At 52.0% G+C, this 14,955-nt stretch overlaps 1 protein-coding gene across 3 annotated transcripts in view; it reads left to right on the top strand.

Annotated features, from left to right (window-relative positions):
• Nucleotides 1-924: 924 nt before the first annotated feature.
• The window catches only part of CLUH (clustered mitochondria homolog), a 35,560-nt gene continuing 21,529 nt past the window's right edge, over nucleotides 925-14,955 (top strand). Inside the window, exons 1-7 of one of the 3 annotated variants that reach the window (XM_009278276.2) lie at nucleotides 925-1,965; nucleotides 8,119-8,315; nucleotides 9,946-10,117; nucleotides 10,280-10,423; nucleotides 10,637-10,764; nucleotides 11,415-11,569; nucleotides 13,015-13,140. In XM_009278276.2, the coding sequence (XP_009276551.1) occupies nucleotides 1,422-1,965; nucleotides 8,119-8,315; nucleotides 9,946-10,117; nucleotides 10,280-10,423; nucleotides 10,637-10,764; nucleotides 11,415-11,569; nucleotides 13,015-13,140 (1,466 nt within the window). In that variant the 5' untranslated portion in view covers nucleotides 925-1,421. Of the gene's footprint in view, nucleotides 2,314-8,118; nucleotides 8,316-9,945; nucleotides 10,118-10,279; nucleotides 10,424-10,636; nucleotides 10,765-11,414; nucleotides 11,570-13,014; nucleotides 13,141-14,955 lie in introns of all 3 variants that reach the window. The other 2 variants (XM_009278275.2, XR_657525.2) reach the window with 2 other exon arrangements.

Below are 14,955 nucleotides of genomic sequence, written 5' to 3'. Positions count from 1 at the left end.
GTGTTGTGTTGGCCTTGAGCAAGTGATCACGTGAGCTGTGTGGTCTTGGCTTTGTTCTAGTTTTGAGATTTTTGTGCTAGGGATGTGGCACGTATTTTTCTTCTGCTCAGTGCAGAGTTGCGCCCCTTCCCGTCCATAAAGCTGTGTCGAGCGCTCGGGAGACTTGCCAAGGAAGCCTGTGCCAAAACTTGGGCTGCCCAGGAGTGGGGGAGTTGTCAGGTTTGCTAACCAGACACAAAGGCTTTCCCAGGCAGGTCCAAGGCTGGTTGTTTCAGGCTGCAGCTCTTGCACATCACATCGTGTGTTTGAAAGATCCGGCTTTTCACGTGTGTCCCAGGAAACTGGGATCACTGAAGTGACCCAAGTAGCTGAACGCTGAGCAGCGTGTGTGTTGGTATGGGATGTGTGCCTGTGCACGAGGAGCCGTGATGCCTGGCTGATGCTGCCGGGGGAAGGCTAGGAGCAGGCGGCTGCAGCACAGCCTCGCTGGAGGCATGCTGCGGCCTGCTCGGCTGCAGCCTCCCCGGGGCACCTGGTGCTTGCAGAAATCTCCAGCTCCGTAATCCCTGCTTCAGTTGCCGGGATTTCTTAAATTAGCACGGAGAGAGGAGTGGTGTTAGGGGGTTGTGTGTGTGGTTTTGTGGTTTGTTTGTGTTTGATATGGCAGAGCAGGGTGAGAGGACAGAAAATTCGTCTGGAAACTACTTACTGGTTCACTGCCTGGCTGTTTTGTGCTCGCCTGCTTAGTATGGATGGCTGTGCCTGGGCCCAGGCGTGCCATAGTAACTGCCCTCGCCTTGTAATTCAATGCATCTCACTTGCTTACAGGTTTGGCAGCACTAAAGTGCTCCAGCATTCGTCCCATGCTGCACTGGTGCAGCACTCGAGATCGGGCTATTTATAACCACCTCCGGGCCGGGGCGATCGGGCCGGCATCCCTCTGCGAGTGCGCCTGAAGAACCTGTTAGATACGTGTCTGTTTTTTTTTCTGGTGTGGCGGGGAGAGGAGAGCTTCAGCTGTGGGGAGCTGCTTTTGGGCTTCACGGATATCATGGCGGTGTGAGCGTGGCAGTCGGGGAGAGGGGTGAAGGCGCGCGGTGGATGAAGGTCGCTGTGCGGCACTTTGGGAGAACTGCTGCAAGCCCAGCGTCTGATTCTGGTGAGCACGCGGGACGTGAGCTCAAGGGTGCACAGGACACCGTGTGGAGTCAGCTGCCGGTCCTCTGCATCCCACCACCCTGAGGCCAAGTAGGAGTTTTCTTTGGAGAAGGCGGCCGACTGCCTGAGAAGGCGAGCAGGTCCCAGCTGTGGAGGGTGAGGGCTGCTGCGTGGGAGTTTGCCTTGTGGGGACTCCAATATATGAGTGCAAACAAAACTAACTTTTCTAATCTGGTGGTGTATGAGCCAGGCTGTTTGCTATCATGGGGAACAGCCTTTTTGCAAACTGCTGCAGGCATGTCACCGATCTAATCTTCCAGACACGCAGCTTTAACTCGCCTGATGAGAGGTCGCCCCTCTTACCGAAGCCTCCCACGAGCTGCACCGTCTGCCCGGAGATGCCAGAAGCTACCCAGTGTGCTGGGCCGTATCCAGACATCATCCCCAGCGAGGCGGTGACCGGAAGCCTGCAGAAGTGCACCGAATACCTTCAAGACCTATCCGAGGCCAAGGGCGAAGAAGGAACGGTGACGGTCTGTGATAAGAGCTGTTTGAGACCCGGCGTTGGTGCTGCTGGCCTGCTCCGGCAGGCAGAGGCATCCCGTGCGGTGGCTGTCCTTCCAGCCGACCTTGGGGAAGGGCCGGCAGGGCTGGTCGGTCATGCTCAGTCGCTTGAGGCCTGCCAGAGCTGTGTGAAACTTGAGGACAGCGGCTTAGCCCATAGATCCTGCTGCCGGGAGGAGCACGTGGCAGCAGCTGATGGGGGGGATGCGGCCCCTGGAGCACATCCTGCCAGCCGGGGCCACGGTGAGGGACGAGCAGCCTTGCTTTTAGACACAGCCTTAGTGGGTCCGGACAGCGTGCTGAAATGCAGAGGTACTGCTCCCTCCCCGGGGAGCTCTGGGACACCTTCCTCTGCTCTGCCAGCAAGCATGGGGAAAATGCTGCCGTCCCAGAGGACAGTTGTGCTGCCTGTCCCCCCTGGCAAGGTGTCATCTAAGACTCGGAACACAAGTACTGGTTTTGTAGTGACAGACCCCGCCGCCTGCCCCGGCGGCAGGTCAAGCTGTGATCCTGACTCTCGGGCGCAGGGACTGCCCTCAAAGCAGCACCAGCAGAAGAAGAAGAGGAAGAAAAAGAAGTTCACACTTCTAGGTGCTCAGCGGTGTGGCATTCTGTCATGCTTTGTGTAGCCAAAACACTGTACGCCCGTAACAGGGGTGGGTGGCAGCCTGTGCCTGTGGGATGGGGCAGGACAAAAGAGAGGGGAGGCAAGGTGACATTTTAACTTCATGGTAGAAGGAAAAGGAGGAATGTGGCAAGGTATCCCACCCGGGGTGTGTACCATAGAGGGACCTGTCTGTGCCTTGTCCGTGTTAGCAAAACAAACGTAAGGGGGTTTTGCTTATTTTTTTCTTAATTCATAAGGCAAATCCTTCTCTTGTTTGTGACTGCAAACATGGCCTTTGTAAAGGATGGGAGCGGGTCTGCCAGGCCCAGCCTGCAGCAGTGCAGACGGGAGCGTGGGGCGGCGAGGGACTGGAGCAGCATTTGCCCGGAGCCTTTGGCTCTTTTCAGCCGCGCGCAGGTGGGAGGAGATGCCTGAGCTGTAGGGATGGAGCAGCTCCACGGCTGCCCTGAGCACAGGGATGGGATGTTCCTTCTCCTCCGCCCAGTGCATCTTTCCAGTGCTGTGTGGACAGTGGGGCCCCAGCCAGTTGCTGCGGTGTGGGAGGGGAGCAGCTGCTCGCGGGGCAGCCGCTCGGCCGCATCCTGCTTTCCTCCTCTCCCGCTTCTCCACAAACTGGCACAGCACGGCTCCAATGTGGCACCAAATGGTAACGGAGCTGGAGTGACTTTTGTCCTCACCAGGTCTTCTAGGATATGAGAAACTCAGGTTATTTTTCAAGTCTCAAGGTCAAATTTTGCCTTTCTATCACCGTATTTTGGTTTTGTTCAGTCCCTGTGTAGTGGCTGAATTTTGGTCTCAAATGCTGTCTTTTGGTGCACCTGGTGGCATGAGGGGATGTGTAGGGTGACTGACCCAAGCTGGTTGCTTGGTTTCTGGTTTAGCACCTTGTTTGCTTTCCATGTGCCCATCAGCGTGCCAGCAGCGGGTGTTGAGGCTGCAGGCACAGCTGGTTGGGAGACCACGCAGAAACTGTCTTACACTGCTCAGAATTCCAAATACCTTTGAGGAGCGAAAGGCAGAATTTGGGCCCTCAGAATGACACTGGAGCCGATAATAAGAAATGCACTCCTAAATTCAGTGATGGAAAAGGTAGGGTTTTAATTTTCAGTTTTGTGTCTCTAATAATCTCTGCTGTTACTAAATGTCAGATCTCCTCTACCGAGCAGTCAGTGGGTTGGATACTGTTGCTTCCCGCACTCTCCAGACCAGGCTAACTTGCAGCAGCATAATGTTGCTGTCTTTTTGACCTGGTCATGTAAAAAAAGGATTAGTGACTGACTTCAGTTTAGAAGATTTGTTTGAACATTACTTAGTTATTAACTAAAACTTCCCATGATCTATGCTATCACTATATGCAGCCAGTGACACTCAGGTTCAGGTGTGCACCCTCTTTCATGCTGGGATCCTGACCAGTTGGGTTCGTGAGGTGCCCATCACCTCTGCAGGCTCACTGTAAATAGGACGTGTGATAAAAATGGGGCCTGTCACCTTGGCGTGTGTACTCGTTGTCCAGGTGCAAAGATAAAACTTAATCCTTTCGCTGAACCTCTCTACTGGGTGCGAGCTGCAGTCAGGCAGTCGATTCCTCGCGGTGAGGCGGTGCCTGTGCCACCTCCTCCCCTCTTCAGTGTTTTGCTTTGCCTGTTCTCCTGACGCTTTACTCTTGCGTGCACTCAGGGTTTGTTCACGCTGTGCTCTGAGTAGCAATGAGAACATCGTGTTACAGCTTGGCTGCCAGCCAGCACAAGCCAGAGCTTAGCAGCCTCAGATGCGCCTGCGGGTACAAACCAAAGGCCGAAAGGAGGAGGGTCCTTGCTGGGATGCTGGCGCATCCCTTGGAATGACAGGGGAGCCTGGAGGTCACAGCCTTTGGTCGAAACCGCAAAACCGCGTTTCGAGGCTGACGCGTACCAGGAGGGATTTCCTTGCTCCGTCTCCAGCAGGGCGGTAAGCGGGAGGAGCGGCCGGGTAGCACTCCTGGAGCGGGTGGGACCGCTTCCCTGTGACTCAGCCGCCCTCCGCAAAACTGTCCTGGGTGCATTGCACAGCGCTTTCTCCTGCAGGCGAGAGCTTGCAACTAAACGCAGCTGCTGGCCTGTTTGGGGCTTGAACTGAGAGCGAGTAACAGGAGAGAGGTCTCTGCAGGTGTCTTTCAGGAGTCCTTGTTGTTTTTACTACCATCTTGAATATGCTGAAATTGAGTGCCCGATGCTTTTGCCTTGCTCTCCCTGCTGCCACTGCTGAGGCTGCGGCACAGCGGGTCTGCAGCAGGCGGTAAGAACTGGTGATGGACTTTAAGGCAGGCGGGTGAAGCTCCGCTTCCCCGTAGGGAGAGTACATGCAGTGAGTCAGCACCCAGCAGGCAACACGTCCTCCAGGCAAGTTCGCCTGTGCTGCTGTCAGCTGGGGTTGAAACAAAACACACTGTTTTCATCAAAACATACCCATTCTGTAAAAACTCCACTGGAAAGCCTTTGCTGGCCTTAAATCAGAGGGTTAACCTGCTGGACAGCCATTCTTTCTTGGTCCAGGCTTAACTTCTGTTTCTAAACTTAAGACAGTGCTGGCTGGAGCTGGATCTTCTGGCATAAGGAGACATGAAGATGTTGCCTCTACATGTCTCTTCTGTCGCAAAGTGCAGAACTGTACCAGCCCTGTCTTCACTCAAGTAGGGAAAAAGGGATGGAAAGTGCAAATATGTTGTATTTCTGCAGACAAGAAACAGTCTTCTGATTTCTGAAACAATCGGTAGTTTGGGGATCTGATACCACTGAGTAGTGAAAAGCAGAAGCGTGGTCCTGGTTGGTAACTTTTCCTTGCTGCATGCTTGCTTTCCCTGTCTTGCTTTGCTTTGCAGCTGAAGGTGCTTGCTGTGCTCGAGACCAGCATGTGCATGGGTTGCTCAGCTCTGTCTGAAGCCTGTCTCCTGATTTGGTTAGTCCCTATGCACTGCTTTCCTCCTCCCCACTTCCAGCTCCAAGCTGGCCAGTTAATTTCTGCTCACTATGGAGGCACCTTCTCTTCTGGATCTTGCTTAGAAAAAAGACATAAAACAAAATCACATTTACTCAGATGACTGTGTCCCTTTCAGGAATATTCTGCCAACTGTTGTGGCACAGAAGTAGCTTCAGTGCCCACCTCGCTACTGCTGAGTTGATTGGTTGGAAAGCATCCTTGGTCAAGCCTTTAGCATGACTACCAGGCACAGGAGTGTGCCTGGAGCATGGCACAGGGCAGACTGCAGGAGCATCAGGACAGGCGACATGGCTGGGAACGAGAGCAGAGAGACAGGAGCTGGCACATCCCACATCTCCTCCCACACCTCAGCTGCCAGCAAAAGTCAGCCGTCTGTAAGCAGCACTTCGAGCTTGGTATCTGTGACGCTGTCAGAAAAGGTCCTTGGTCACGAATAGGTGGAGACTGGGGGTCTCGGGGTGGTGGGCAGCACTGTTGCAGCTGTGCCTGGATTTTGCCCTTGGCTGCTGCCACAGCTGTTGAAGATGGGTTGTTGGGTCTTTGGTCAGTGCTACAGCCTTCCTTGTAGCCAAATTCTGTCTCCTCTTTCTGGTTGTTACAGCAGAGGCAAAAGTTCAGTGGTCCTGCCCTGCTTGGGTGGGCAGGGGCTGGACCAAGCCTGGCTCGGGAGCCTGGTGGGTCATCCTGTCTATGGTACTAGTAGCCCCAGGTGTAGCTTTTCTGTGATACCTTTTCTGCTCTCCCTCCTCGTCTCCGTGTGTTCAGACAGTCCAGGAGCGTGGCTGTGCTGGCTGTAGGGTGTGACAAGGGGCTCTCCCCAGCCCTCTGGGCATGGCGTGGTTTTTCTGAAACCACGTCTCTTGAGGCACTCTTGTGTGGAGCTTTTCTTCCTCCTTTCTAGCATGACTGCAGCTTGCTAGAGCCAGAGCCGGGCCTCTCGTCTGGCTTGCCTGTGGTTTCATCTGTCAAAGAAATGAACAGCTTGCTTTAGGGACATATGCAAAGTGACAGGGAACATGAGCAGCAGCTGCTGAGATGCTGAAGGCAGCAGAGGCTGCTTAAGGTAGCTCTGTTACCTGCTGCCTTTTGGAACGTGTGTGCTTTCCTTGTGTTTCTTGCTCTTTCACCATGTTCTTAATTCAGCCTTGACAGTCGTCTCTGAGGCGGGTTTGCTGCTGGCAGTCATAGTCTGGAGCAGGAGTATGACCCTCCAGGGACACTTCAGCAGGGCTTGTCGCTGCAGCCTCGTGTTGTACTCCAGAGGCGTGCAAGGGGATATAGCGTTTCCATCCCTGTTTTTATACAGGGTGAAGGTTGAGTGACTTTTCTGGGTTGCTGGAGCAGTTGGAGCTGATAGGTGAGAACTAGCTGTGATAGCTTTAGGTCTTCAAGCCACAGCACCAGTCTTGCATTTCAGAAATGACAGAGGTTGAGCTGCCATCTCCCCCAGAGTGCAGCTGGGGTTAGGACTGATGCCTTGCTAGAAGGTGAGGAGAAGGAGGAAAGAGACCTGCCAGGTGGAGCTGGCTGGAGGACTGCAGCTTGGTGCTCAGCAGCCTTGGGGCGTTATCCTGGCTTTGAGCCACCCCGACCCCGTGCAGCCTTTCGGAAAGGCTGTTCCTGGTGCCTGGGAAAGCCCCCAGCCCGCTCCGTCTGCACCGCATGTGAGCGGGTGCCTGGGAGCACCAAGCTAGAACCACCATGTGTGAGTTTGGGGGTCTAACAGCCAGGTGTGCTGGCTCTGTGTGGCTGGGACAGGACAGCTGTGCTGCGAACACACCCTGCGGGGCGTGACACCCACTCCCTTCCAGCGTTCGCTGCTGGGCGTAGGTGGATCAGAACAGTGCCCTGCTCCCAGTCTGGGGGCAAGGGGGTCTCTTCCCTCTCTCAACAGCGGCTCTTTCCATGACTCCAGCTCACCCTGGCAGCACCTCAGTCCAACAATGCAGTGTATCCTCTTTAGCGTGGTCCCCAGCCCAGTTTGGTGGGTGTAGGCTGCTCTAGGAGACCTGCAGCTTCCTAGATCTTATCAGCTCTGACACTATCCGCCTTATTGGAAAAGAAAACAAACCATTGTGGGAGCGCTGAAGTAGGTGCAGAGAGCTCCTTGTCCCTGTGACGCATCTGTCTAAATGAGCGCTTAGAATGTCGTCACCTTTTCTTGAATAAAATTGCTTAGGCAAAGCCTCGCCCTGGCACCACGGGATCTCTGCAAAGTATTTTGGAAATGCAGAGGGTAGCCAGATGCACGCAGGGGCGTGGGAGCTGTTTGTGTGCCTGGTGGAGTAACCTGGCTCCCACTTGACGTGCAGCTTAGTAATGCAACTGCTGTCTCTTCCCCTCCCTTCTCTCCTGGCTGAACAGTAGTGTACCAGGAGGTATGTTAGGAGCTGCGTAACATGTTGGTGCAGAGGTTACAGCTGCCTCCGGGCTGCAAAGCACCACACACCCATTTCTTTTAATTAAAGAGGCTTCTTAAGACTAAGCTGAATGTGTTGTACACTGACCTATCCTTCCTGCTTTCCTTCCCTCCCCTCTCCGCACACGGTTTGTGGAAGATGCAAACCCCACAGGCGAGCGAGAGCATGTTAATTATGCTGTGAGGGGAAGGGCCTGGCACACCTATGTCTAGTAAACACCAAGTGCAGAATAAAACGCTTGCTGCCTTTTAACCCCTGGTTTGCTTGGGTTGGTCAGAGGAGGGTGGTGGTGTCTGAACCAGCCTCTCCAGCCAGTTGGAGAGAACTGTCCATTTGCTCAGACCTTGTCTAAATCCCTCTCTTCTCGCCCAGAGCACCCGTCTGGCGTGGCACTGATGAATGGCAGCGGCCCACACGAGAGCCTCAAGGGCGAGAAGGATGCCAGGCAGAACGGTCACGAGGAGGCTGACCCAGGAGAAGATGGGAACGACCAGGAGGTCATTGTCATACAGGACACAGGATTTACCGTCAAGATCTGTGCGCCAGGGATAGAGCCCTTTTCCCTGCAGGTATCTCCCTTCACCATCTGGGGAGGGGAACGGAGGCGGTGCTGGAGGAGGAGGAGTTGGAGTCGGGAAGCATTTGAGCCAGGGAACACACAGCACTGTCCCTTCAGCCAGCCAGGCAGGGAAGGGGACAGGGGACTGTGCCCAGGAAGGCCCCTGTTAGCCCCCACGGCCTGGACAGTACCTTCAGGCTGCTCACAGCTCCCTGACTCATCCGTCCTCTGATGGGATTAAGTGGGGAAGGAAGCAGCAAAGCATGGAGGGTGCAGGAGAGAAGCTGCCTGACCAGTGGCTTCTAGAGAAAAAGGAAGGAAGAGGAGATGTGAGCAACAGGCTGTCTGGCACAGGCCTGCCTAGGCTTTGCAAGGACAGGGAGGGTGTTTTGCTCCAGATCCCAGGTGTGGAGCAAGAGGAGGGGGAATTAGCCGAGGTGTAGTGCTCCTTGTCCATCACAGAGGGGCTCAGGCATGGAGCTGAGCACAGGGGAAATGGCCTTCCCATTTCTGGGCTGCTTTAAAGGAGGGATGTGAAAATATGATTTCTGGGTCTGACTCTCAGGAAGGGAAAATCCCTTGCTTGCCCAGTGGTTTTGGCATGATGCTCCTTCAGGCTAACCTGGGTTTGGTGCAGCGACAGGCGCTAGCACGGCTCAGGGAGCTCAAGCACCAGCCTGAAGATCAAGCGAACGATGCAGTCTCTGCTTCCCCTCTGCACAGAGCGCTCGACACGTGTCATGTGGACAATGGCATGGGCTGCCAGATCAGGACGGGCTTTGACATGCCTAGCTGATATTCTGATTTAACTTGATACTTCACTGAAAACCATTTGGATGAAGTATCTCTAACTTTCAGGGGAGGCATCTGGAGTCTAAACCGAGTGGGAAGTCTTATCTCCCCAAGACTAGCAGAGAGTGCAGTGAAATTACATCCCCCGTGGAACTAGCTGTACCTCAGCCTAGCTTTTTTCTCCTTTAAATCCCCTTGGCTGTTAGTTTTAATAGGCTAATAATAGCAGGCCATGTTGTTTACAGCAGCTTATGTAAACTACCCTGAGTCCTCCTAGCTCGAAAGCAGTGTCAGTGGTTCTGGAGCCAGAGCAGGGAGGTAGGAGAGCAGCCCTGGTGCACAAGCTGGGGCGGTTTCTTGCGTCACGGGAGCCGCACGCTTGCAGGTGGTGTGCCCTGGAGGTGTGGCACTGGCATGGACATGCCACATCACGCGGCAGATCGAGTGGAGGAAATGGTCTGTTTTCCATGTGCATCATTCAAAGCCTTACCACAAATGTGCAGTGTGAATGGATAAGGGAAGAGCCCCTGGTTTCCCCCACCACCCTCTATTCCTTCCCTGCCCTCTCTGCCACCTCTGTCCCATGCCGAGTGCTTGGCACAGCACCAGGCTGTGACACCTCTGAGTGCCAAGCCCTGTGGGATGGAGCTGGGGTGGCCAATCCTGCCAGAGGTGGCAGTGCCCTCCCAGCAGGGACAGAAGTGATCTTCCTGGGAGGGAGAGCTAGAGTCTGCCTTTCCAAGCCTGGAGAGGTACAAGAGGTGTTTGATTCTGCAGCAGAGGGACAAAGTTTGGCAAGAACATGTGTGAGGACTGAGAATAACTGCCTGGGTTCTTCCCTTCTTAAGGTCTCTCCTCAAGAGATGGTGCAAGAGATCCACCAAGTTTTGATGGACCGTGAAGATACCTGCCATCGGACTTGCTTCTCTCTGCAGCTGGATGGCAATGTCCTCGACAACTTTGCTGAGCTGAAAACTATTGAAGGACTGCAGGAGGGCTCGCTGCTGAAAGTGGTGGAAGGCAAGTTCCTTCAGATTTCGGGAGGGAATGAGTGAGGGTTTTCATAGGGAGTGGTTTTGGCCACCTGGCAGCCCTTTCCTGTGGTTTCTTTTTGAGACCTGTGTGCCAAAGGAGTAAGCAACTGTGTAATTCCAGTTTCTTTCCTCCCTTTTTGCTCATCAGAGCCATACACAGTGCGAGAAGCCAGGATACATGTGCGTCACATTCGGGACCTACTGAAGAGTCTTGACCCATCAGATGCTTTCAATGGTGTGGACTGTAATTCACTGTCCTTCCTGAGTGTCTTCACTGAAGGAGACCTGGGAGGTACGGGGCAAAAAGGCTTCTCTGGCCTCTGGTCAGTGTTTTCATTCCCCTGACTCCTTGCTTCGCTAAAACACATCGTAACCGTCAGCTGACCCACATCATTCAGGAGTGCAGAGAAACACTCGGAGCACTTCTGCATTCCTCCTTGAATAATTACTGGAGGAGGGAATGCTACGTTTTTCAGCACTGACTTTCTATCTCTGTCTGTTCTAGACAGTGGAAAACGGAAGAAGAAAGGTACCGAAATGGAACAAATTGACTGCACCCCTCCTGAACATATCCTGCCAGGTAGCAAAGAGAGACCCCTGTGTGCCCTTCAGCCCCAGAACAGAGACTGGAAGGTAGAGTTCTCCTGTGTCATTAAAACAGCTATCGGCACATTCCTTGCAGCAAACTAGTGTTCAGGGATTGAAAGCTGCACTGAAGTGGACTTTGTGATTTGCTCTGCTTGACGCTTAATGAGTGCTGGAATAGCACTGCTTAGCCAAAAGAATAAAGTCCAAGAGCTTGTGTGCAAAACGCTGGACACCGAGTCTGGACATCCGCAGAGTGTAAAATGGCCAGTCTTGTTGGGAGGGGTGGCAGGGAAGGGAGAACAGCATTTTGCTGCAAAGTCCTGGAGACAGGATCTGCAGGTCACTACAAATTACCCTTAGGTTTCCCATACCCTCCCACTTGGATTCTGATTTAGAAGCTGCCATTTGAAAACCAGTACAGCAAGAAATCCATGCCTTGTGCAGCCCAAAGGCCCAGGGTGTCTGTTTTTACCTGTGTCTTATGGTGTGAAAGGCAGCAAACTGAGGCAAATTAGTGGACTGCGAATGGCTCGAGGAAGGCTGTGCTCTCGAGACCAGGTTTTTTGCAAGCTCTGTTTCTGGAACCAAGCGAGGGCGGCAGGTAAAAGGAATCTGGCATGTACATTGAATGGCTCTGTAACTGAAGGGAATTATTTCCTGCTGACAGGAGTTGCTTCTGTTGTGTTCTTCTGTAGCCTTTGCAGTGCCTAAAGGTATTGACGATGAGTGGCTGGAACCCTCCACCTGGTAACCGGAAAATGCATGGGGACCTCATGTATTTATATGTCATCACAGTGGAGGATCGGCACGTCAGTATCACTGCATCCACTCGAGGATTTTACTTGAATCAGTGAGTAACTAAGATTCCTCCTGTCCTGCCCTGCAGCAGGGAGCTTGTGATAGCCAACTGGAAAAGAACCCACAAACAAACAATTGCTGCTTTCTTTTTTTTTTTTTTTTTTGGTGGAAAATAGCCTATTTTAATTCGCTGCTCACATGGGTTTGTAGGAGTTGCTATACTGGATTGGGCTGTTCAGTTATGCCTGGTACCATTTCTCCACAGTGGATAAATGCCTGATGCTTTAGGGAAAATTTAAACATCCCATAATGTCATCAGCTAATTAGCGCATTTTGAGTCGGGAGGGAATTCCTTCCTGACCATTGTAACTATCTCATTTTGCCCTAAAGCAAAAGCACAGCCTGTCAGAATTTCCTAAGCTGGGCACAGATTTGACAAGATTTTTTTTTTTTATATTTTCTTTTTAAATAGTGACTATGAGAGACTGTTAAAGTGGCTGTGCTGTGCCTGTCATAGTGGCTATATTGAGGGAGGTGCAGGGTCCATCCAGCCCAGTAGCCTGTAACAGAGTCCTGCTGAGTTGAGGGTGCACAGGAGAGAACTTCAGAGCAGCAAACCCTGCTGTACCTGAGCAACCATCAGCTCAGGAACATCTCTGGGTGGCCTTGATCCTGCAATCCAGATAATTGCCTGGGCAACAATAAACTGCGTATTTGAAATACAAGGTTATAATTCACAGAAGGAGAATGAAGCTGCCTGAAGAGAAGGAGAGCTTAAAATATAGAAGATAAAATTCAAGCACATTTCTACCTTCTGTCTCATTATGAAATAGAGGTGCTCTGTGTTAAACTGGCTCGTGGAAGAAATAATTTTTAGTCCGTTGTTTCCTCCCATATCTGTAAAATTAAAAGTAATGAGTCTAAGGGTACACATCTGAGTGCAGGTCCCAGCAGACCAAGTGGCACAATGAACATGAAACAAGTGGCCTTTTTGAGTTTGGCAAAATGTGACCTGGAGAGGGGGACCTGTCAGTGTGCCCCTGGCAGGTCTGGTGCTCAGCCTTCCAGCCAGGAGACGAGGTATCTTGAGAGGGCACTGACTGGTACAGTGGTACAATTACCGTTGGGTTCATTGTTACGTGAAGGCCCTTTTGGTGTGTTTGGGAAGCTCTGTGAAATCAATCCTTCCCAGCTATAAAAATATAAGCCTTTCTTGAACCTGGTGGTGGCTGAAGGAGGTCTAAATTAAATTTGCTGTGCAATCCATCAGGGCCCAGGTACAGGGTTACTAGCTGCATCTCATGTGGAGAGACTAGAGAGGGCCCTTGCAGCCCATCTGCCCGTGTGCGACATGGTCTCCATTTTGCAAGCAAGGGCACGTTGTGCAGGCCTTCCATGCAGTGCATATATGGAAAGCTGTCATTCATGTACCACGTTCCTAGGGTATGGGAAGTCTCAGGTATGACAACAGCTTGAGACTTTTGTTTTCTCTTGCAGGTCTACTGCATACAACTTCAATCCCAAACCTGCAAACCCCAGTTTTCTCAGTCATTCCTTGGTGGAACTACTTAACCAGATCAGCCCTACCTTCAAAAAAAACTTTGCCGCTCTGCAGAAGAAACGGTAGCAGCATTTTTTCCCTCTCTAGTTGCCCTGAGTAGTCCGTTGTGAAGTTGCTTGGTGAGGCTCAGCTATGTGGCTGACTGTGGGAACTGGATGCCGCTCTGATACAGCAAGGATTGCAATGCCTGCTTTCTCTGAGCTCACATAGTGGTGGGGTGGTTGGGACATGGGAGTCTATGCAGCAAGGACCCCAAAACGTCTGACTAAATGTCATGGCAGCACCCTGATGTAACTGGCTTTCCCTCAGTCGAAACATGGAGCTGTCAGAGCTGATGTGACTTGTCTGCTGTTGTTCAGCCCAACAGTAACAGAGGCCGGTGGAAGCCCAGAGTCCTGATCCTTATCCACTGGATGGTTTCTCTTGGCTGTAGCTCCAAGATGACTCTTGCTTACAGCATGTAGATTTACAGATTTCGGTTCTGCCTAAAGCAAAGGGTGGGGGGACTACAGCTTTCCATTGCCGTGGGAGTATCAGTTGTGGGGCTTACCTGGAATTCAACGCGCTCTGTCCCTGCTGAGAAACTGAACACGTAGGGCAACATGCGCAGTGGGAGAGGAAGCCCAGAGATGGACTGCAGTGTTCATACAAGGGAAACTGCTGTTGTGTTGACCAGCTCCTGAGATGTGGGTCTCCTTGCTGAGTCTGTGTGTTGGCTACATGCCTCGTGGGAGACTTGATGACTTCCTAGCTAGCTGGGCAGCAAAGAGTTAATGTGAAGCATGGCCACATGCTGCAGCAGCAACTGGGCTGGTAACCTGATCAGTAGGTACTTCTCCCCTGAATCCAAAGAAGAGACTGAAGCATAAAATATCAGGGAAAGTAACACATGAGGGCTTTGCGTAGGCTTACGGTGGAGAGAGAATAATTATTTTAAACATGTCCATGCATGTTCATTTTCTCTAATTTCCTCTAGCTCCTATAATAATAATAATAATAAAATAATATATTGTTTTATTCTCCTGTCCTTGCTGCAGGGACCATTTATTCTGCTCCAGGGCAGTGGGTCCTGTGCAAAAGCCTGTCATTCTTTAGAGTCCACTTAATGAACTGCCTTGGCTCAGCAGGGTGCAAATTGACAGGCACATTGTGTGGCTTTCAGGAGCTCTGCTTCTGCTCTCATTAAGAAGATGAAAGTGACACTAGACAAGGGCTGGAAATTAGCAGTGGCCTCCAGCCACCACTGTGACTATCTGGCCATTTAAAAATGATTATACTTTATTGCTTCTTGGGCCAGAAGTAAATACAGATGAGACTCCAGCACCTGCTGAGAGCAGACAGATTACACAAGAGACCATTTGGTGAAGCTTTCTTTTTCGCTTCATTAGTGGATGTGTGCTGTAGGCTGGTTTTATGATGCAACCCATATGGACTGGTGTGAAAGCTGAGGGCCAGTCTGAGAGGTGGCTAGCTGGGAGTGGGCATCCTCCACTTCCGAATGCAGAGGGTGATGGGGATCTCCAGTGATACAGCTGGGGAAAGGGGGAGGGGGAGAGCCCAAGTAATTCTGCAGACTGCTGTTGAGAGATACTGCCCATGCCAATCAGTCATCATGGGGTATAGTACTTGTTAAATGAAATTACCTCCCCCCAGTGGGATGGGGGAGAGAATCGGTAAAAAAAAAAAAAAGAGTAAAATTTGTGGGTTGAGATAAAGACGGTTTAATAGGACAGAAAAGGAAGGGAAAATAATAAGTGATGATAAAAGAATATACAAAATAATGATGCACAAATGCAATTGCTCACCCCATGCTGACTGATGCCCAGCCAGTTCCTGAGCAGCGGTCACCAGCCAACTCCCCCCAGTTTATGTACTGA

This window comes from Aptenodytes forsteri, unplaced genomic scaffold, assembly GCF_000699145.1.
Source record: "Aptenodytes forsteri isolate BGI_AS27 unplaced genomic scaffold, ASM69914v1 Scaffold66, whole genome shotgun sequence".
NCBI classification, from domain to species: Eukaryota; Metazoa; Chordata; class Aves; order Sphenisciformes; family Spheniscidae; genus Aptenodytes; species Aptenodytes forsteri.
The sequence above is the reverse complement of the archived record's forward strand: the minus strand, read 5'-3'. Positions and strand labels throughout refer to the sequence as shown.